The sequence below is a fragment of the Hemiscyllium ocellatum genome, chromosome 2, assembly GCF_020745735.1.
Source record: "Hemiscyllium ocellatum isolate sHemOce1 chromosome 2, sHemOce1.pat.X.cur, whole genome shotgun sequence".
NCBI classification, from domain to species: domain Eukaryota; kingdom Metazoa; phylum Chordata; class Chondrichthyes; order Orectolobiformes; family Hemiscylliidae; genus Hemiscyllium; species Hemiscyllium ocellatum.
In genome coordinates, this window is record NC_083402.1 from 12,762,288 (window position 1) to 12,786,650 (window position 24,363).

At 42.3% G+C, this 24,363-nt stretch overlaps 1 protein-coding gene across 1 annotated transcript in view; it reads left to right on the top strand.

The window, feature by feature from the left end:
• The window catches only part of dok7b (docking protein 7b), an 89,134-nt gene that overhangs the window by 57,955 nt on the left and 6,816 nt on the right, over positions 1-24,363 (top strand). The window contains exons 7-11 of the mRNA XM_060847322.1: positions 12,384-12,478; positions 13,209-13,278; positions 15,763-15,836; positions 19,024-19,081; positions 21,634-21,789. Of these exons, the coding sequence (XP_060703305.1) occupies positions 12,384-12,478; positions 13,209-13,278; positions 15,763-15,836; positions 19,024-19,081; positions 21,634-21,789 (453 nt within the window). The remainder of the gene's footprint in view (positions 1-12,383; positions 12,479-13,208; positions 13,279-15,762; positions 15,837-19,023; positions 19,082-21,633; positions 21,790-24,363) is intronic.

Here is a 24,363-nt window from a genome sequence, read left to right on the forward strand (position 1 = left end):
CAAAGTCTCTGCTACTCCCATACAAGTCAGTAAATCTCCAATTTTCCCGTAACTTCTCATCTCCATTATGCACAAACTAACGAATTTCCACATTGTTGCCAATCCAACTTGCATTTATGTATCAAAATATCCTGATGAAGCAGAGAAGCATGCTCAGGCCAAATTCGATACTGAACCAAAAAGGACCTTAGGACATTGTGAAGAGGTGACTCAAGGGAGGAAAGAAGCAGAGGTGGAGGGGATCAAGGGAGGGAATTCTATCATATAACGCCCAGCTGCCTGAAGCTATAATTCTCAGTATTGGTGTCATTCAGAGAGGGCGAATTCCAAAGACGAAGATTAGAAACCTCTGGGGTGGTGGAATGTAGGGGTGGAGGAGCTTTATAAATATTAGGAAGGATGAGTAAATTAAACAATTTAAAGACATACATTTTAAATTTATAGTATTGAGGAATGCATTATCAGTTCATGTCTCCACTGATTCCCACTATCTGCTGGTGTCTCCACTCATTCCATTATCTGCTGGTGTCTCCACTCATCCCACTATCTGCTGGTATCTCCACTCACTACCTACTGGTGTCTCTACTCACTACCTGATGGTGTCTCCCTAATCCCACAATCTGCTGGTGTCTCCACTCACTAACTGCTGGTGTGTCCACTCATCCCACTGTCTGCTGGTGTATCCACTTACTATCTGCTGGTGTCTCCATTCATCCCACTATCTTCTGGTGTCTCTACTCACTACCTGCTGGTGTCTCCACTCACTACCTGCTGGTGTCTCCTCTCACTACCTGCTGGTGTCTCCTCTCACTACCTGCTGGTGTCTCCTCTCACTACCTGCTGGTGTTTTCAATTATCCCACTATCTGCTGATGTCTCCACTCATTAACTACCTGCTGGTGCCTTTGCTTTTCCCATTCTTGGCAAGATTTCCTGCCTCTCCTCTACCTCTTTACACAATCTTCATCCAGTCTCACACAATCTTATTTCCTGGTTTTTGTGGTGTTTATACTACTTGTATCCTCTTTGTCTCAAAAATAAAAAGAATCTCCCAACAATTGTCTCTTGTGTCTGTACTTTCCTGTGTGTTACTCTTTGAAGTATTTTCTTCTGCATGGTTAGTTCCTGTGAGATCCTTTAATTTTAATCTGGACTGGCCTGTTTTACCAACTGGCATGCACTTGGAATTTGGATTGTCCTTTGCAGAACATTTTAAAAATTAATTTTACTCACAAAATCTTAAATGAAAACATGTGTTTACTTTCCTTGTTATAGCTTTTCTATCCTCCCATCTCCCATTGCTGACTCCCTGTTTGGGAGTACAGTGAGTCTTTTTCAATCATTCTGCATGTCTCAGTCTTGATGATAAATGTTGACAGGTTACTTGACTGCAAGGAGAGACAAGAGGAATATGGGAACAAGGGGTGCAGATTGAATTGGATTTAAAAAGCAGAAAGCAATGGAGAAAGTCTGTGGAGACAGAGAGAGAGAAAAGGAATTGACATTTCAAGTCATAGAAACTAGGAGTAAGCCATTCAGCCCTTTGAGCCTGTTCTACCATCTTTATATGATCATGGCTGCTCTTCCATCTCAAATTACATTCCCACTTTCTCCCTATAGCCCCTCACTGCCTTTAAAATCTAAAAAGTTATCAAATATTTTCTTGAATATACTCAGTATAGAGTCCATTGGCTGTCCTTTGGAACTCTAATGCAAAGGGGCAGAGACAAATGCTGACTTAGATATGTTGGACAATAGACAATAGACTATAGGTGCAGCAGTAGGCCATTCTGCCCTTCGAGCCTGCACCACCATTCATTATGATCATGGCTGATCATCCTCAATCAGTATCCTGTTCCTGCCTTATCTCCATAACCCTTGATTCCACTATCCTTGAGAGCTCTATCCAACTCTTTCTTAAACGAATCCAGGGACTGCGCCTCCACTGCCCTCTGGGGCAGAGCATTCCACACAGCCACCACTCTTTGGGTGAAGAAGTTTCTCCTCATCTCTGTCCTAAATGGCCTACTCTTTATTTTTAAGCTGTGTCCTCTGGTTCAGGACTCACCCATCAGCGGAATCATGTTTCCTGCCTCTAGAGTGTCCAATCCTTTAATAATCTTATATGTCTCAATCAGATCCATTTCTGCATCAAAACCTTTATGTGTATTGATAGCCTAATCCAGTCCTCATTCCCACATATACTTTCAGCTGGAGTGACTAGATAACAGCTAGAAATGGTTTATTTATTCCTAATACCGATCTTAATTAATTAAACTATGTCTGCTAGGTGTCCTGTAGGCAGCTCATACTCTGTTTTCCATCAAGAGTCCCAATAAAGAACCAGGAGAGAAGCTATAAAGATGATTTAAAAGGATAATATAGAACTTCAGGGCTCCCATTTTCTCTATAACAGAGAAGGTTGAGGCAGTGGCCTGATAGATGTCTTTAAAATTATGAAAGGTTTAATTGGGTTAACGGTACAGGCTGAGATCCCAGATTCTAAAACCTGGTCTGTTTGAGTCACTATCCTTCCAGTAGGGCCTGGCAGGTTCTGCTGAAGAAACCTTGGCTACTCTCTGTTACTTGGAGAGGGAGCCAGCTTGCCTAAGCCAGTGGTGCACATAGTGTGCGATTATGGTTGCGTTAGTGACAGAGGGCACAGATTTAAGGTGACTGGCAAATAAACACATGGCAAAGAGTACTTAGGATTTGGAATGTGTTGTCGGACAAGTTGGTGGATACAAATTCAATCAGAGCTTTTAAAAGGGAATTGGATTTGAAAGGGTAAAGCTGCAGGGAAATGTGGGAGAGTGTGCAAGTGGGAATAGATTGCAATTGAGAAACCCCCTTTGAATTGTCCTGTTCCTGAAGAATGGAATCTTGTGTTGGTCTGAGGCCCTCTTACTGAAGGGCATTAACAAGCTAGATGAGATTGTTGCAGCAATCCAGTAGCTTCCATGGTTCTTTTCTCTTGCGTGCACTTGTCTATTTTGCCAGGAATTAATTTCTAAACTCTGCCACACTGAGAATTCTCCAAGTTAACTGTGATGAGTGTGTGATTCGTGCACGCCGGCACGCACTTGTATCTGTGTGTGTTTGTGTGCGCACACGAGCATGTGTGTGATCCATGTTCAGTTTAGCTCAGAGAATTTTACAGCAATTTTACTTCTGTCATTCTGAAGAAAGCAAAAGGAAACAATAGGCCATTCAGCTTGTTAGATCTATTCCAATTTGCAATCTTAAATACTGATCTACACCTCAATTCTGTTTACCTGCCTTAGATCACTTATACCTTGTTACCCTTAATTATCCATAATTCCCAGGCAGGAGTTCCAAATTTCCACCTCCCTTTCCTTCCTAAGTTGGTTTCTGAATGGTTTCTTACTATAAAATAGTGAGTTCTTAGTAGAGGAAATAATTTCTCCTTAACTACCCTGTTGAAACCCTTTGTACTTTTAAGCACCTCAATCAAATCATTGTCTAATTTTCTAAACTCATGGGAATACATAGGAGCTTGAGGATGCCATCCAGCCCATCGAACCTTGGTGTGCCATTCATAATTTGATGTATTTGAGCATTTCCTTTTACTGACAACATGCGTGTAACTCTGCACAACATTGGCAATGAGAAATCTTCCAATCTCAACCTTGAAGATACTCCAAGGATGTTCCTCCAAAGACCTCTGTAGGACAGAGTTCCACAAGGTTATAATCCTCTGATTCTCCATTTTTGTCAAAAATGGCATTCCCCATCAATTTTAAATTGTGACTTGGTTTTAGACTCCCCAACCAGGAGAAACATCTTACCTATGTTTAACCTGTCTAGTATTTTGTGTGTTTCTCTCACCAGTTAAGAAATACCCTGTACATCTATTACTCCCTCCAAAGTGGATAACCCTCACATTTTTTCACATTATATTCCATCTACCTACTCATTAGTGCTGTCCAAATCCTCCACTTTATTTCTTCCTCTCAGTATACATTTCCACGTAGCTTTATACCATCTGCAAATTTAAAAAATGACATTTGGTCCCCATCTTCTAATCATTGATTTGTATTGTGAATATTGATCTATGTGTTACCCCACTAGTTCACAGTCTGCCAATGTCAGAATGACCTGATTATCCCTACTTACTGTTGTCTGTCTGTTAGCCAATCATTAGCCTGTACATTACCTCCTATTCCATGTCAAGAATCATAGGGATGTACAGCATGGAAACAGACCCTTCTGTCCAACCTGTCCATGCTGACCAGATATCCCAACCCAATCTAATCCCACCTGCCAGCAACCGGCCCATATCCTTCCAAACTCTTCCTATTCATATACCCATCCAAATGCCTTTAAATGTCGCAATTGTACCAGTCTCCACCACTTCCTCTGGCAGCTTATTCCATACACGTACCACCCTCTGTGTGAAAAAGTTGCCCCTTAGGTCTCTTTTATTTCTTTCCCCTCTCACCCTAAACCTATGCCCTCTAGTTCTGGACTCACCGATCCCAGGGAAAAGACTTTGCCTATGTATTCTATCCATGACCCTCATGATTTTGTAAATCTCCATAAGGTCACCCCTCAGCCTCTGACGCTCCAGGGAAAACACCAGCCTGTTCAGCTTCTCCCTATAGCTCAAATCCTCCAAACCTGGCAACATCCTTGTAAATCTTCTCTGAACCCTTTCAAGTTTCACAACATCTTTCCGATAGGAAGGAGACCAGAAATTCAAACAGTGACCTAACCAATGTCCTGTACAGCCGCAACATGACTTCCCAACTCCTGTATTTAATACTCTGACCAATAAAAGAAAGCATACCAAACGTCTTCTTCACTATCGTATCTACCTGCAACTCCACTTTCAAGGATCCATGAACCTGCACTCCAACTGCACAGCAACACTCCCTAGGACCTTACCATTAAATGCATTAAAGTCATGCTAAGATTTGCTTTCCCAAAATGCAGCACCTCGCATTTATCTGAATTAAACTCCATCTGCCACTTCTCAGCCCATTGGCCCATCTGGTCAAGATCCTGTTGTAATCTGAGGTAACCTTCTTCACTGTCAACTACACCTCCAATTTTGGTGTCATCTACAAACTTATTAACTATACCTCTTATGCTCACATCCAAATGATTTATGTAAATGACAAAAAGTAAAGGACCCAACACCGATCCTTGTGGCACTTCACTGGTCACAGGCTTCCAGTCTGAAAAACAACCCTCCGCCAACACTATCTTCTACCTTTGAGCCAGTTCTGTATCCAAATGGCTAGTTCTCCCTGTATTCCGTGAGATCTAACCTTACTAACCAGCCTCCCATGGGGAACCTTGTCGAACGCCTTACTGAAATCCATATAGATCACATCTATTGCTCTGCCCTAATCAATCCTTTTTGTTACTTCTTCAAAAACTCAATCAAGTTTGTGAGATATGATCTCCCATGCACAAAGCCATGTTGACTATCCCTAATCAATCCTTGCCTTTCCAAATACATGTACATCCTGTCCCTCAGGATTCCCTCCAACAACTTTCCCACCACCAATGTCAGATTCACTGGTCAATAGTTCCCTGGCTTGCCCTTACCACCCTTCTTAAACAGTGGCACCACTTTAACCAACCTTCAGTCTTCCGGCACCTCACCTGTGACTATCAATGATACAAATATCTCAGCAAGAGGCCCAGCAATCACTTCTCTAGCTTCCCACAGAGTTCTAGGGTACACCTTGTTTTAATTTTTCTAACCAGCCTCCTGTGAGGGATTTGCCTTTGCAAATCTAAGTATACTACATCCATCAACTCTCAATCTTGAGAGTAACATCTTCAAAAAACTGCAATGCATTCATCGAGCACTATTTCCCATTCACAACTCCATGCTAACCCTGCCCAGAGCGTTTATTTATCTCACCCTCTATAATGGATTGAGCATTTTCTATACCAACAGGTCTGTAGTTCACTATTTTCTCTCTCAACCCTTTAAATAGCGGGCTGATATTTGCTAGCTTTCAATCTGCAGGTATCACTCCAGATTCGATAGAATTGTCGAAGGTGGTGACCAATGCATCAGCTATCTCTATAACTATTCCTTCAACATTCTGGTCCTGGGGATTTAGCAACTTCTAGTCCCATTAATTTATCCAATACAATCTTTTTGCCCATTCTAATTTCCTTCAACTCATTTTCTCTCACCACTTGGATCTCTACTTTTGGGAGATTCACTGAATCTTCTTTTGTGAAAAAAAACCAAAATGTCATCGTTTAGCATCATTCTCCATTTTCCATTTTCCTGATTGCACCTATATTTAGCTATATGTTTCCTTTTTATGTATTTATAGAAACTTTTGCTATCCAATTTTGTGTTTTTGGTTAGATTGCATTCATATTTTATTCTCCTTTCCCTGCCAGTCCCTTCGTTCTCCTTTGTTGAATTCAAATAATCTGCCAATTCTCAGAACTACTGTTACTTCTGGCTACTCTGTAGGCTTTTCCTTTTAATCTTATGCTATCTAGAACCTTCTTTTGGTCTCTACATTGATTGATTATTTTTTTAGATTTTGCACCTTGATGTAATCCATAGTTTTTTAAGTTATGTAACAGTTCTTAAAAGCCTCCCCATTGCCTAAAACAGTCATGCCTTTTAATGTATTTTCTCAATTAACATCGGTTAATTTGTGCTTCATGCTTTCATAATTTCCCTTGTTCAAATTAAACTAATTTGCTTCAGAATGAATTTCCTCACTTTCAAGCATAATGGAACATTCGATCATATTGTGGTTACTCATCACTAAAGGTTCTTTTACAACAAAATTATTAGACCTTTTTCATTACATAATCCTATAGCGGAATGAGCACATTCTCTATCTGGCTCCTCAACATACTGCTCTAGGAAACCATTGCGAACAAACTCCACAAATTTGTCTTCCACAGCCACAGTACTTGACTGGTTTACCAAGTCTATATGCAGGTTGAAGTCATCCATGTTAAATGTGTTGCCCATGCTACATACATCCCTCATTTTCTGATGGATATCATGCCCCCACTGGTCCTATCTGGTGGCTTATTAGTCATGCCAACCAATGTCTGCGATTCCTTGCTGTTTCTTAGTTCCATCCAAATAGATCCCATGTGTTGTTCTTAAATCTGAAGTCCTCTCTTATTAATGTTCTGATCCTATCCTTTGTTATTAACACAGCTCCACCTTCTTGTCTGTCCTTCTGAGACATTGAATATCATTGGATATTCACTTCCCAATCCTGTACACTATGCAGCCATTTTCTGTAATGGCAATTAGATTATACCCATGTATTTCTACTTGCGCCTTTTAGATTATCAACCATGTTGCAAATACTGTGTGCAATCAGCTACAGTGTCCTCAACTTTGCCTTGTTGACATCATTCTACTTTTGAAGCACACTTGACTTTGTTCCTTCTGTATTCTAGTCTCCTTAATATTTTTATGATTTCCTGTTACCATCATATCTTCCTTCCAATTTGAGTTGCCTCTCAGATTCCCTTCCCCTGCCAATTAGTTTAAACTCACCCCAACAGTAGGAGGGACTCTCTGCAAAACTAATCGATCCCAATCCTGTTAAGGTATAACAATCCAGCTTGTACAGGTCCCACCTGCACCAGAACCTCAATTCCTCAGGAATCTGAAGCCCTTCCTCTTACACCATTTCTCAAGTCATGTGTTCAATTGATCAGTTCTATTGTTCTTAGGCTCAGTAGCCAGTGGTAGTGAGGGTAATCCTGAGGTTACTGCTCTTTAGGTCCTGCTTTTAAATTTCCTTCCCAACTCTCTTTAAGACAAAGGACACCAGGTGACTCCACCTGATGAAGGGGCAGGGCTCCAAAAGCTTGTGATGTCAAATAAACCCGTTGGATAATAAGCTGGTGTCTTGTGACTTCTGAACTTGTCCATCCCAATCCAACACCAGCAACTCCACATCTTAGACAGAGGAGAATGAGTAGACATGATGTGTTTGGATTTACAGAAGGCCTCTGACAAGGTGCCACACTGGAGCTGGCTGAATAAGATAAGAGCCCATGGTGTTAGGGCAAGATACTGGCATGGATACAGGATTGGCTGACAGGCAAAATGCATTGAGTAGGAATAAAGGGGTATTTTTCCAGGATGGCAGTCAGTGACTGGTGAAGTTCTGTGGGGGTCAGTGTTGGAACTGTAAATATTCACATTGTTAGATCTGGATTAAAGAACTGAGGGCATTGTTCCACATTTGCATATAAGACAAAGATAAGCAAAAGTACAGGTAATATCAAAGAAGAGGGAAAGCTGCAGAAGGACTTGGACAGACAAGAAGAGTGGACAAAGAAATGGTACATGGAATAGAATGTAGGAAACTGTGAGGTTATTCACTTTGGTAGGAAGAATAGAGGTGTAGACTATTTTCTACACAGTGAAAGACTTTTCAAATCTGAAGCACAAAGGGACTTGGGAGTCCGAGTTCAGGATTCCATTAAGACTCACATGCAGGTTCGGCGGCAGTAAAATGAATGAATGTTTGCATTAATTTCAGATGGGTAAGAAAATAAGAGCGGAGGTGTACTGCTGAGGCTATATGAGGATCTAGTCAGACTGCATTTGTAATATTGTGAGCAGTTTTGCGCCCTGTATCTAAGGAAAGATGTGCTGGCATTGGAGAGGGGTTCAGAGGAGGTTTACAAGAATGATCCTGGGACGAAGGGCTTATCATATGCGGAGCAGTTGAGGACTCTGGGTCTGTACTTGGAATTTAGAAGGTTTGTTGGGGGTGGTGGGTGGTGGGGATCTGAGATTTGGATGTGAGCTTTAGAGGTATAGTTTGTAAGTTTGCAGATGACTCCAAAATTGGAGGTGTGGTGGACAATGAAGAAGGTTACTCTAGATTACAATGGGATCTTGATCAGATGAGCCAATGGGCTGAGGAGTGGCAGATGGAGTTTAATTTAGATAAATGTGAGGTGTTGCGTTTTGGGAAAGCAAATCTTAGCAGGACCTATACACTTAATGGTAAGGTCCTAGGGAGTGTTGCTGAACAAAGAGTCCTTGGAGTGCAGGTTCATAGCTCCTTGAAAGTAGAGTCGCAGGTAGATAGGATAGTGAAAAAGGTGTTTGGTATGCTTTTCTTTATTGGTCAGAATATTGAGTATAGGAGTTGGGAGGTCATGTTGCGGCAGTACTGGACATTGGTTAAGCCACTGTTGGAATAGTGTGTCCTTCCTATCGAAAGGACGTAGTGAAACTTGAAAGGGTCCAGAAAAGATTTACAAGGATGTTGCCAGGGTTGGAGGGTTTGAGCTATAGGGAGAGGTTGAATAGGCTAGGGCTGTTTTCCCTGGAGCGTTGGAAGCAGAGGGGTGACCTTGTAGAGGTTTATAAAACCATGAGGGGCATGGATAGGGCAAAATAGACTATGTCTATTCCCTGGAGTGGGGGAGTCCAGAACTAGACGGCATGGGTTTAGTTTGAGAGGGGAAAGATATAAAAGAGACCTAAGGGGCAACTTTTTCATGCAGAGAGTGGTGCATGTATGGAATGAGCTGCCAGAGGACGCCATGGAGGCTAGTACAATTGCAACATTTAAAAGGCATCTGGATGGGTATATAAAGAGGAGGGATATGGGCTGGGTGCTGACATGTGGGACTAGAATGGATTGGGATATCCGTCACCATGGACGAGTAGGACCAAAAGGTCTGTTTCCGTGTCGTACATTTCAATAACTCTATGATCCTAATACGGATACTTAATAGAATTGATGTGGAGAAAATGTTTTGAAAAGTAGCAGAGACGAGGACCCAGGGCACAGCCTCAGAGTGAAGGGATGGCCCTTCCGAACTGAGCTGAGGAGGAATTTCTTCAGCCAGAGGGTAGTGAATCTGTGGAACTCATTGCCGCATACAGTTGTGGAGGCCAAGTCATTGCGAGTATTTAAGACAAGAGAATAGGCTCTTGATTAGTAAGGAGATCAAAGGTTACGGGGAGAAGGCAGGAGAATGGGGTTGAGAAACTATCAGCAATGATCAAATAGCAGAGCAGAATTGATGGACTGAATGGAGTGATTCTGCTCGTTTATCTTATGTACTTTCTGAAATCTGCCTACAAAACCAAATTGCTGCGTTTTTCAGTTTCTCTGAGACCTTGGCACCAGGGAGGCAAAACCCCATCTTGAATAACATTTACTGCTACATTGACTATGGAAACCCCAATAACTATTACTGTTCCATTCCTTTTTCTCTTTTACAAAGCAGCAGGGTCTCCTATAGTGTCATGGTCTTCGCTCTAGCTATATGCCCCTGATATACCATTGCCATCACCAGCTTCTAAAATAGAATACCAGTTAGCAAGCACAATAGACTCAGGGGACTCCTGCACCACCTCCATGGTTTTCTTACACTGGTCAAAATCCATGCCCTCTCTACTGTTATGTTTCTCAGATTCTTTCTGTGTGCAACCCTTACTGGGAATGCCCAACTGTGTCTCCAGCCGTTACCTGAGCACCGAAAGCTAGAACTCAAGCTTGTGCAACTATCTTCCTGTTTTACTCACCAGCCAGGCCAGCATTTAATGCCCATCCCTAATTGCCCAGAGGGCAGTTAAGAGTCAACCACATTACTGGGGGTCTGGTTTCATGTGTAGGCCAGACCATATAATGAGGGCAGATTTACCTCCCGAAAGGCCATAAGAGAACCAGATGAGTTTTGTTGAGTAATCTTCAATGGTTTCATGGTCATTATTAGACTCCCAGTTCTAGGCTTTTATTGAAGTCAAATTCCACCATCTGCCATCTCAGGATTCAAACCCAGATCTCCAGGAACATTACATAGGTGTCTGGATTAAAAGTCTTTGCTAATACCACTAGGCCATCATCTCCCACTTGCTGCAGATGTGCTTCTTTGAGACACATTGCAAATCTATGACTTCACATATATCACAGGAGGTACACTCCACTTGGCTCTTCTGACCTGTCAAACGTGGGTCCTGCAGATGCTGGAGATTAGAGTCAAGATTAGAGTGGTGCTGGAAAAGCACAGCAGGTCAGGCAGCATCCGAGGAGCAGGAAAATCGACGTTTTGGACATAGGTCCTTCATCAGGAACGTCAGGAAGGGCTTATTCCTGAAACGTTGACTTTCCTGCTCCTCGGATGCTGTCTGACCTGCTGTGCTTTTCCAGCGCCACACTTTTTGACTCTGATGTCCAGCATCTGCAGTCCTCACTTTCTCCTTCTAATCGAAGGAGATGTCCAATTAGTCTAATTCCCCAGGCCTTTCAGCATAGCAGTACCATTTTCATCCCTTCAAATGATTACCCAATTACCTTTTGAAAGTTGCTATTGAATCTGCTTCGACTGAACCTTTAGAATGCAAATTCCGAATTACCACAGCTCACTGCAACAAAAAGAAAATCACCTCAGCTATGCTTTGTGTGCCGATTATGTTAATCTGTATCATCTGGTAACTGATGAGCCTGCTTTTGGAAATATTCCTCATTTTTTCCTTTGTTTTTTTCCAATTGTTAGCAAAGCCAGCATTTGTTATCCATCCCCAACTGCCTTTGAACTGAATGGTTTTCTAGGGCTATTTCAGACAGTCGTTAAGAGCAAACCACATTGCTGAGACTAGAGTCGCATGTAAGCCAGACTGGGTAAGGACAGCAGATTTTCTTCTCTCGAGGACATTAGTGAACCCGGAGAGTTTTTAATGAAAATCAAAGATAGTTGTCATAGTCAGTATGACTGAGACTACCTTTACATTCTGAAGTCTTGAACTGAATATGAATTAGCATTAGCTTGGACTTCCTACTCACTAGACCACTGACATTTCCCAAGGTCACCTTCTCCCACGCTCCCTCCCCATCCCATTGATTCATTCCAGATTTCAAACATGTCCAACAAATCTCTCTCCTTTCACCTTGTCTGTTCTCAGGAGCATAGTCTCTCTAGTGTTTCCACACAGCTGATGGTCCATTGGGATAGATTTTCACATGTAATAGAAACATTGATTATCATCAAAATGAACGGAAATTGAAATTAGCGGTTTTGATTTGTCAGATGATCGGTCAGCCCAATTTAATGTCAAACTGAGTGTCTAACCCTTCGTATCAGTGGAGACAAACATCAGGTTATAGAGATTGGTTGTGAGCTATCCTAAGGTAGCACAGTGGCAGTGTCCCTACCTCTGAGCCAAAAGTTCTGTGTACAAGTGTCATTTGCTCCAGAGGTGCGTCATAACATTTTTGAGCAGGTCAGTTAAAACTACCCACTGTAGATAAGTAATGGGAGCAGGTTGAGGCAAATTCTGACACTGAAATAGGGCAGCCCCAGTTATAGGAACACAAGAAGAACACTGTGTTTAGAGATACCTCACACACTTGTGCTTTTGCACTTCTCCTGCAGATAAGAAGCAACATCAAAAAGAGGAGAAGCTGAAGATGGGGACAGGACAGATGTACGAGTTTATGGAGGCTCTTCCAACAGAGAAACCATCTGAGGTGAGACATAGGACAGAGTTTGTACTAATAGTATTCAAAAACTGGCACTTCTGCTATTAAATTGTGTTAATGGTCAGTTCATAGTGTACAGAACCTGACTACAGTATTTCTGAAAATAACAAACATTGCCAAAGCTTGTTGTATTCCATGTGTCAGGACAAATGCAAGAATACCAAATTTCAGACCAGCATGGCAATTTGTACTAGAGGAGAAAAAGGCACTGCCCCGGTCAATCAGAGGTGACTTGGCAACCAGTCAGCTCCCTATTTTCCTGCAATTGTTGTGATAATTTGAAATTGGGATCTCTAGCCCTTGTCCTGATGAATGAAAGGTGAAAAATCTTCAACAATCTCTTTTCAGCAACTCTATTGTCAATTTGTTGGTGAATTTTGGGAGTTTAAAACCATAAAATGCGTAAAATGAATCACAAGTCCAACATAAAGAATGTGTTGCAAATATACAGTACTATAGTAGCAAAAAAGAAAAGATGGGCTAAATTTTTTTTTCTAAACATGACCTTTTTGAACTTTTCAATATAAAGGATGATGGACACAGGTTCAGGCAACGTTTGGAAGGAAATTGGATATGTGTTTGATAAGGAGGAATTTTCAGGGTTTGCAGAAAAATAAAAATGTTATTTTTGTTAACTCTGGCTGACCAGAAAACATCTAAACCATTGTCCATAAAAAACATGTTCCTTGGCTGATAGCTTTTATGTTTTAACTTGCAGCTAGAGAAAGGAGGTGGATATGAATACATGGCTAGCTGTGGACAACAGAAACTACAAGTGGAGGAAGAAGGTACAACATTTCATTATTACATTTGACTAAAAGGCTGAGGACAAGCCAGGGTCCCTGCATTGCAAAACCTGGGGCTGTATTACAAGTTCCTTGTGCACTTGCAGAGAGACACAAATAATGCAGCAGCTATTTTAATCAACCTGTCAAGGCATCTGGAGCAGGTGTGATTTGAACCTTGATCTCCTGGCTCAGATATCAGAGCATTGCCATTGCACCACAGGACCTCTACAAATACTGCTCTGTGATAGAGATAAATGTCCACTCTTCAAATCACAAGGTAGCCTAACCACCTGATGGTGACTCAATGAGGAGGCAATCATTTGTCTTTGAGGATTTGCGATTGATCAATTGCAGTCCCCATTGCTTATCATAGAATCCCTATAGTGTAGAAACAGGCCATTTGGCTCAACAAGTCCACACTGGCCGTCCAAAGAGTATCTGCTTTATATTTCCTCTGACTAATGCAGCTACGCTAAACATCCCTGAACACTTTGGGCAATTTAGCAAGGCCAATTCATCCAACCTGCACATCTTTGGGTTGTGGGAGCAAATCCACGCATTCACGTGGAGAATGTGTAAACTCCATATAGATAGTCGCCCGAGGTTGGAATCGAACCTGGGTCCCTGGTGCTGTAAGGCAGCAGTGCTAACCACTGAGCCACCGTGCCACCCCACCTGCTTACAGCAGGCGAGTTCCCCCAGCGGAGGGCTCTGTAGACATGAGTCAGCCCTCTTTCCCTTGGATCTGGGGTGGAGGGTGTTGCATGCAGAGCCCCTTGTAACTGCAGATTGAGGTGGTTCACAGACTCCCAGCCTGTTTATTTTGCAGCTTTGTGGAGTCTGTGGACCATGTGTATGTTGGTTGTGGGTGTTGGCACTCTTCTTTTAGTTACCTAAAGAACAGTTTGCTCTGTTTATGGTTGCACTTCAGCCCCACGCTCCTGATCTTTGAGCACCGAGTGTTGAGCGGTGTGGGCACGTTGGAGGATCTCCTCGTGGGTCTGCTCCTGGGCCTGGCCAGGCTGGCCATAAACAGGTTCAGGCAGCGGGGCATGGAGGGGGTCGTTATGGCCGATTGCTTGCCCCTCTTCTGTGGTTATGTCCGAGCTTGGCTGTCCCTGGAGAAGGAGCACGTGATGTCTACCAACGCTCTCCATGCCTTTAGGGAGAGGTGGGCACCACAGGGAGTGGAGTGCTTTATTTCTCCCCCTCCCAACTCTATCTTGATTTAATCCCTACCCTCCCCTTCACTATTTTGCATGTCAGCATTGCCATTATCGGGTTTTGCTTGTTTCTGGTTCCCTGGCCACATGGGTGGTGGAAGTATTGAATAAAGCTTTTTGCACACATTGTCTTCACTGATTCGCTGCACTTATACACAAGCAACACAGGTGCCGTGGGGAGAAAGGCGTACTTGTGTGAACACATTTTGCCCATGATCCACAATATGGTAATGTCTCTCCATTATGTAAAGAGAACGTTCCTCTGTTTATCCTCTGCCCGAATGTTACCAGCTCCTGCAGCATATTTTAGTAGCTGGTACACACTGTAACTCCACACCACACAGAGGGGATTAGATAGGTTTTAAGTACATTTAATCGAGCATTGATGGTGCCTTCAGTAATACAGGGAGACAAGAAAAGCTGGAGTTGTCCTTTTAACAGGAAAGGTTAAGGTGGGATTTAATACAGATGTTCAAGACATCTTTGTCTACTGGGAGAAGTGGTGGGAGGAGTCAGATTTACAGTACCAGAAGAGAGAAAGGAAGTTTTTTTTTCCATGCTTAGTTTGTAGTAATGATCTGAAATATAATGTTTGATTGCAGACATGTCTTGCTGCTATGTTGAAAGAGTTAGGGGATTGAATTACCTGATTAGCTCTTGTAAAAAGATGGAGTAGTCATAACTGTTCAAATTGCCAACTTATGCACAGTATTATTCTAAGAGCTGCCTTTTAACTCCTGTTTTGTTCTTGAATTCAGTGTATTTTAAACTGTGAACCATTGAGCAATCACAGCTGTTTCTGTCTCAAATGGATAGTGCGCTTAAGACAATAATAGCAACTTTGACATTAACATTAATGCAAGTGGCGAATGCTTATCAGATTTCAGCCAATATAAATGTCTGGTTATTTTAAACTTGGTCATTTTAAGTAATGGGAGCTGTATTCTGTGAGCATAGAGTGTTGGAATGTGAACTGTATTAGATGCAGTATACAGAGTGTTTGCAATGGTTGCCAAGAGATCCCATTTTTGGGTTGGATGAGAAATCTTCAACTCCTTTTGGAATTCCCAATGCTGCTGATCTCTAACTTTGTTTTGGGATTGCATCAAACATGGGTTGAGGGTCTGAGAGGAATTTCTGAGCTGATTTTAACCTCTTCCCACCCCCTACAACTCCCACCCATCCCCTGCCCGTACTTTATTCTCTAACAGTCTACGTAGTTGACAATATTTCACTGATTCTCACTCACTGATACTCACAGGTCCACCAGGGTCTTTGAAACTTCATCGAGGGCAAGGGGCACACCTGGATATTATGGGTCTTAAACATAAAAAGGTAAGTGCTATAGCATGACCGATGGTAAGCAAGAAGTGATGTTTAATGTTGAGTATTAATTCATTAGAATATAGTTATTAATAACGTAAGTATTCTTTAGGGGAGAAAAGGAAATTTCATGTGTAAAAGTTGACCTTGGCATAAGGCACAGCATCAGTGCCTCTGAATTTGGAGGCTTAAACACAGAACAAAAGCAAAAAAGCAAGCCTTTCTTTTGGTAAATGTACAGATGACTGTGCAGCAGGACATGAGGCCAGATTGTAAAAAGGTTAAAGTAGTTTGGGATATTATGGAATCTCTTGGTCTCCATGTATTTTAATTGAATGTGTGCCAAAAGATACATAGTAAACATCTGAAAAAGCTACACAGCTTTAATTTAGTTCAGCACCACGGCATAAGGAAGCCATTGTGTCCAAGCTTGGAAGATTGAGGTATACACTGATACTTTCTATTGCGTGAAACCTGAAAGGGTTCAGAAAAGATTTGCAAGGATGTTGCCAGGGTTGGACGGTTTGAGCTACAGGGAAAGGCTGAACAGTCTGGGCCTCTTTCTTTAGAGTGTTGGAGGCTGAGAGGTGACCTTTCGAGGTTTATAAACTCATGAGGGGCATAGATAGGATATATAGACATTTTTTTCCCTGGGGTGGGGGAGTCCAGGACTAGAGGGCATAGGTTTAGGGTGAGAAGGGAAAGATTTAAAAAGGACTAATGGGCCAACCTTTTCACGCAGAGGGTGGTGCTTATGGAATGAGCTGCCAGAGGAAGTGGTGGAGGCTGATGCAATTACAACATTTAAAAGGCACCTGGATGGGCACATGAATAGGAAGGATTTAGAGGGATATGGGCCAAATGCTGGAAAAAGGGACTAGATTAAGTTAGGATATCTGATTGGCATGGATCATTTGGACCGAAAGGTCTGTTTCCATGCTGTACGTCTCCATTACTCTGTGGTGTAGTAATGAGTTGGTTGAAGACTTCATTAACTTTAAGGGGGAGGCAATGGCCTAGTGGTATTATTGCTGGACTGTTAATCCTAAGATACAAGTAATGTTCTGGGGACCTAGGTTCAAATCCTGCTATGGCAGATGGTGGAATTTGAATTTAATAAAAATCTGTAATTAAGAGTTTCCATGACCATGAAACAATTCTCAGGAAATACCCACCTGGTTCACTCATGGCCTTTAGGGGAGGAACCTGCCATCTTTACCTGGTCTGGCCTACATGTGACTCCAGGCCCACAGCAATGTGGTTGATTCTAAACTGCTCTCTGGGCAATAAATGTTGGCTCAGCCAGTGATGCCCTCATCCCGCAAATTCATGTTAAAAAATTCACAGGAGCAACTTTACTGCATCCTAGCATCTAACCGTGAAGCACTGACTCTGAGATTACTTTCGCCACCCAGTTATTTAGTCTGTGATGTTGGCCTGTGATGAAAATCCTTTGGCCATAAAATATGCCCAAGCTTGGAGTCACTCCAGATATCATAAGGTGGGATGATTTTTGATAGGAGGAAAAGGAGATAGGCAGGTAGGACAAGTCCGGACAAGTCATGGGGACAGTGCTGAGCCTCCTCCTTCACGTCTATCCAAGGCCCTAAAGGAGCCTTCCACATCCATCAAAGTTTTACCTGCACATCCACTAATATCATTTATTGTATCCGTTGCTCCCGATGTGGTCTCCTTTACATTGGGGAGACTGGGCGCCTCCTAGCAGAGCGCTTTAGGGAACATCTCCGGGACACCCGCACCAATCAACCACACCACCCCGTGGCCCAACATTTCAACTCTCCCTCCCACTCTGCCGAGGACACGGAGGTCCTGGGCCTCCTTCACCGCCGCTCCCTCATCACCAGACGCCTGGAGGAAGAACGCCTCATCTTCTGCCTCAGAACACTTCAACCCCAGGGCATCAATGTGGACTTCAACAGCTTCCTCATTTCCCCTTCCCCCACCTCACCCTAGTTCCAAACTTCCAGCTCAGCACTGTCCCCATGACTTGTCCGGACTTGTCCGACCTGCCTAGCTCCTTTTCCACCTATCCACTCCACCCTCTCCTCCCTGACCTATCACCTTCATTCCCTCCCCCACTCACCCATTGTACTCTATGCTACTTTCTCCCTACCCCCACCCTCCTCTGGCTTATCTCTCCACGCTTCAGACTCACTGCCTTTATTCCTGATGAAGGGCTTTTGCCCAAAACGTTGATTTCGCTGCATTTTGGATGCTACCTGAACAGCTGTACTCTTCCAGCACCACTAATCCAGAGATCATAAGGCCATCCTTTAAATTTATGTTAACTTGTTAATTTGTTCATTCATGGGATGTATTGCCCATCCTTCATATTGCCCCTGAGAAGGTGGTGGAAACGTCAAGAAAGTGGAATTGATGATTATCAGATCAGCCATGATCTCCTCAATTGGTAGCATGGACTTGATAGGATGAATGGCCTACTTCTGTTCTTCTGTCTTATAGGCGAATGTGAGGACTGCAGATGCTGGAGATTAGAGTGCTGGAAAAGCACAGCAGGTCAGGCAGCATCAGAGGTGCATCTCTTCCTGATGAAGAGCTTTTGCCTGAAACATCAATTCTCCTGCTCGTCGGATGCTGCCTGACCTGCTGTGCTTTTCCAGCACCACACTCTTGACTTCTGTAGATTTATAGTGAGCTCTCTTCTTGAGAGGCTGCAGTCCATGAGCTAAAGGCGCTCCCAAAGTACAATTAATTAGGCACTACAAGAATTAAGGGGTATTTATAGCCACCAAGGCAATGGAGAGTCTACTATGGGATGGGGTGAATGTGGAGGGTTTGAGAATTTTGTAAAAGCCAAGTTTAATACTTCCATTGAGAATACAGGTCGTTCTGCTATAATGCATATTTTGTTAATGCGACTTTGCTCTAATGCGATTGACAAATTGGGGACACTGTTTTTATAGTGTGAATTTTTATAACGTGTTGGCGATAACGTGATCTCATCGCCAAAACTTTAAGTGCTGTTTCTAAAGCGTGATTTTTCTATACTGTGGGGTTGCGCACGAATGCAACCATCGCTATAGAAGAACTATCTGTGTGACTCAAGACTGAAGTTCTGTTCTGTAAGCAATGAGAGCTAGTATAGTGATAGTGGGCTAAATGGCTTCTTTCTCTGCCCTGACGACTCTAACCAACTCTGTAACATTTTTATTTTCAGGAGAAGGGCCTACCGGAAGATGAAAGTTCAGGCAGTTTTGACACAAAGAAATTATCTGGTAAACACTTCAAAATGTCTAAAAGGAAATCTACTTGTGGAGACAGAGGGCATGGCTGAGGTACTGAATAAGTGCTTGGCATCTGTCTTCACTAAAATGAGGGATGCTGCGATATTTCCAGTAAAGGAGTTTTTAGATTTCATTCCCTACAGTGTGGAAACAGGTCCTTTGGCCCAGCAAGTCCACACGGACCCTCTGAAAAGTAACCTACCCAGACCCATTTCCCTTAACTAATGCACCTAACTCTATGGGCAATTTAGCATGACCAATTCACCTAACCTGTACATCTTTGGACTATGGGAGGAACCCCATACAGACACAGGGAGAACGTGCAAACTCCACACACACAGTCACCCGGGGCTGGAATCGACCCCACGTTCCTGGTGCTGTGAGGCAGCAGTGCTAACTATTGAGCCACTGTGCCGCCCCGGAGTTGATCTGAATATGAAAATTAGAAAAGGATTGAAGTAGAGGTTGACAGTTCTCAATGTGGAGTGGAAGGGTTGTATCCCAGGTTACGGAGGGAAGGGAGGGTCTGGACACAAACTTGCAATCCTCCTTGGATATTTGGATAGTGGCTGAGAATGGAAGATTGCAAAAGAAACAGTGTAAATCTGGTAACTGAAGACCAGGCTGCCTCACGTCAGTGGTGGGAAAACATCAGGATCTGTGATAAAATTAATTGTCATATGAAAGAGCTAAAAAAACTTTTGAGGATATACATGGACTGATAAAATGACAGCCACAAGCCAGACGTAACTAAACATAGAGCTGGGTGAAGTGGTATATTTTGAAAGGTCCAATGGGGAATTCAGAAGTAGCATCTTTACCCGGAGAGTTCCTTGTGGAGCTGGCTATAATTGATGTAAATAGTATAGGTACATTTAAGGGTAAACTTGACAGGTTTATGAAGAAGAAAGGAACCGAAGGTTGCAATAATAGATTTAGTGAGGGAAGATAGGAGGAGACTAAAATGGAGCATACACGTCAGCATAGACTGGTGGCTGTGAATAGTCTCTGTTGTATGTCCTATGTATGTAAACTGACAGGCACTATAAAGTAAACGATAGCCAATCCAGAACAATGAAAGACAAATCATATCTGACTAATATGATTGAGTTGTTTGTCAAATTGACATTGTGGAAATCCACTGTTTGTGTTGGTTATAGATGGGTCTTCAATAGCTTCACTAATCTGGGTTTTCACGGATTAAAAGACAGGCTTAGCATCTTCCCATTTTGGAAAATATTTGATTTATTTAAAGAAACTGACTAATATGCACCCTGTTTAAATAGTGCAGTATAGTCATTGCCACTGATTTTAAACCTGGTTTACTCCCAGCTGAAAAACTGCACAGCCGAAACTTATTTTTCAGCTGTCTTAATAAAACTGCATAGCCTGCCACTCTAAATAAGTTGCGCCTCACTTTTAGCAGGCGGGAGAAAGCAGGAATCCGATGAGGCTGCCTGACTGTGCTAACTCAGAGAAAGTTTACCACTTGTGAGAACATCAATGAATTGTTCTGCAAAGCCTGAAACCTAACCTAACTGCTCCAATTTTGAATGCGTTTTTAAATTTCCTCATGGGATCTGGGCTTGGCTGGCAAGGCCAGTATTTATTGCCCATCTGTAATTGCCCTTGGGAAGGTGGTGGTGAGCTGCTGTCTTGAACAGCTGCAGTCCTTGTGGCATAGGTGTACTCATAGTACTTTTCAGGGGAATGGGTGTGTCAAGTTATTGACTGTTCCCAGTGCAGAAACACTACCCTTTATTTGGGGAAATCTGGGGAGTGAATCCCAGAGCTTAGGATGTCAGATAAAGCTACCACAAAGTAACATGCAATGGAGTATTTATTGCTTCTGCACTGATTCTTAGTTTTGGCTTTGAAATTCTGTGGAAGACTGTGGTGCGCACACAGACCTATCAGGCCCTGGTCACCCATAAAGGGCAATCCCACTGGAAGAAGTGAAAAGACCAACCTGGGAGTTCTTGGAAGATAAACTCCGCCAAAGAAGCAGATAGTGTTCCAGATCATATAATCATAGAATCTCTCCAGTGTAGAAGCAGATCATTCAGTCCTTCGAGTCCACAACAATCCTCTGAAGAGCTTCCCACCTAGACCCACCCCACTAGCCTATTTCTGTAACTCTGCTTTTCCCATGGCTAATCCACCAAACCTGCACATACCTGGAAACTATGGACAATTTAGCAAAGTGGCACCATTTAAATTGTGGCACCATTTAGATAGTGGCACCTTAAAGCTGCAGGTTGCACAGTTCAGTGGAAAAGCTGTTGAACTAGCTTTGATTATGCACAACTTACTCTTACAAACCTTAAATCCTGTAAAAATTGAGAATGACACTTCAGTAATATAAAAATAGAAAAGGGAACCATGAAGAAGATCTAAAGCACCATTAATTACAAATAAGATATGGCTTTGTGTTCCCTGGCTAGACAGGTAAAAGATGAGCATCCCTCTCATTTTTATTAATTTCTAATCTGCTGAAATAAGTAAACGAAGCACTTCCGAACCTGTTCTTGTGTGTCTATCAGGAGGTGCATTTGCTTATCCACCGGAGCTTTCAGGGACTGACAGATTGCGGCCAATGGAAGGAGCAACATATGTCAACATCCCAGTGAGCCCAGCGTCAAAGAAGCAGCTCCATTATATGGAACTTGAGCTCCAGGAGTCCAGTCCTGCCATTCGAGGTAACTCCGCATGATGTAGCTCAGCACCAACCGTGGCTTCTTTCTGTCAGTGAAGTGTTGTCACTGATATGTAATTCCTTCAGATAACAGAGCTCAAAGGCATTAATTGGATTTCATAGGAATTAAGCATACAGTGATGATGTTACCAAAAATGATGTATAGGCTACGATGTACATCATTAACAATAATTCTGCCAGAACGTTACATCACTGCAGTTCACATTACTAGAAGATGCCCATCATTCAGCTTTCAAGGTTAATAGGTACATGCCTTGTCAAAATCTGAAGATCCCGTTCTATTAACCATCTTTTGAAACTTTCCTTTGAGTCAGGCTACTTAAGAATTATGTTCCTCCCTTCCCTTGTCCAATTAGTGGCAATAACCTCAGTAAGAGTCACTCTCCTTTTGGAAACTGTCAATCATAGGAATCATTTGGAGATAGTTACATGGAGCAGAAGCTCTGCACGGGCATGTTACACAGCTGTGCCTGGAGGTGTCATCCTCTGAATCTACAGCCTATCATTTTAATGATTATAAAAATTCCATAGATATCTTGTTCTGAGAAATTGATGATAGTATAGGAGTCTTAAAGAATACAGTTTGTAGTGTTTTCAAAACTCCTTATTGCTGTCTAACCGGATTCATTTTTACAAAGTGAACATTGATATCAGGATCTCACTCAAAAGGTGAAAATAATACAAAGAATTAACCCTATCCTTAGACTCCCATTCCTTCATGACTGTCTCAATGTACTCAAGGCCTTGTGCTTCAGTTGTGGTACAATGTGTAATGCTGTTGGTGTTGAGGTCATGTCATGTTGCGGTAATGTCTCTAACTCTGAGCCAGAAGATCTGGGTCCACTTTAACCTTGAGATGTTTCATTGCATATCAGAACAGGTTAATTAAAATAACCACGCAAGGCTACTACTGAACATCATAGAGCCATACAGCACAGAAACAGACCCTTCGGTCCTATCAGTACATGCTGAACATAGTCCCTAACTAAACTAGCCTCACCTGCTTGCTCTTGGCCTGTATCCCTCCGAACCTTTCTTATTCATGTATCCATTCAAATGTCTTTTAAACATTGTAATTGTACCTGCACCCACTACTTTCTCACGAAGTTCATTCCACATGCGAACCTGTGTAAAGAATTTGCCTCTTATGTCTTTCTAAAATCTCTCTTCTCTTACCTTAATAGTATGCCCCCTAGTCTTGAAATCCCCCATCCTCAGGAAAGAACAACTACCGTTAACTCTATCTATACGTCTCATTATCAGATCGCCTCTCAACCTCTTACGCTTCAGTAAGAAATGTCCCTGGCTATCCAGCCTTTCCTTATAACTCATACTTGGCAACACCCTGGTAAATCTATTTCTGAACACTCTTCAGCTTTAATAATATCCTTCCTATAGCTGGACGACCAGAACTGGACACATTATTCCAGAACAGCCCTCACCAATGTCCTGTACAATCTCAACATGACTTCCCAACTCCTATATTCAAAGGACTGAGCAATGAAGGCAAGTGTGCCAAATGTAGAACTGGCAAAAATTATATACCTCAAATATTGCGATCTACCGTGATTCTGAGTATTTATGATGTAAATAAAGTATAACACTGATGTTTATACACTGCATTATGTTTCTATTACTTACTGTATATTTGTACATTGAGTTTAAGAAGTATGTTGATGTTTTTACACATTTTTTTGAGGGATACTGATGTCTCAAATCAGAGTTTACTATGGTTTTACGTACCTTCTGACTATTCAGAATATATGATCAACAGGCACACTCCTGGTCCCATAGTGCCAGTTAATAGAAAGATTGCTGTAATTTCATCAGCACTGTCTGTCTAACTATTATGACCTACAGATACTTTTCATGCAATGCATCATGACCTGGACTTGTCAAATCCTACAGCTCTGTACATCTGCTGGGGTACTGTTATTCTTTAATATGCAGTACCTCTTGCAGGGTGGAGCCTGTGTTCAGCTAAGCCAGGAATGAACAGGTTACTTTCCGATTTGGAATAATCAGATTGGATGACTCAGCTGAGCTGTCAGAACAGCACCTTGTTAAATCTGATGAAATTCAATGGTTTAATGATAATACAGGTGCACAATCCTTTATCTGAAATGCTCGGGACCAGGTGGTTTTCGGAATTCAGAATTTTTCGAATTTCAGAATATGTGACAGTTTGATGGTGAATTTTTTAAAAATCTTACCAAACAGCAGACGCACTGTGAGTAAAACAGGCCCTGAAACAGAATTGTGTGGGCCACACCCCACACATCATATCTGAGTGACATGCATTGAGCGGGCGTGGAGTTAGGTTAACTGCTTGCATGCCAAACAACCTTGTTAATAAGAAAAATATTCACGGAGAAACCTTCGGATTTCGGAGCTTTTCGGATTTTGGGATTTCGGATACCTGTAGTAGGTGTTGTGAGAATGGAACATTCAGGGCACACTCAGTTCCAACAGGATGTTAGATTTGGCTCTTCAAATAGTACATGCAATTCTGTCTAGAGATAGCGCTGAAGATAATCGTAAGGTTTTCAATAGGCCT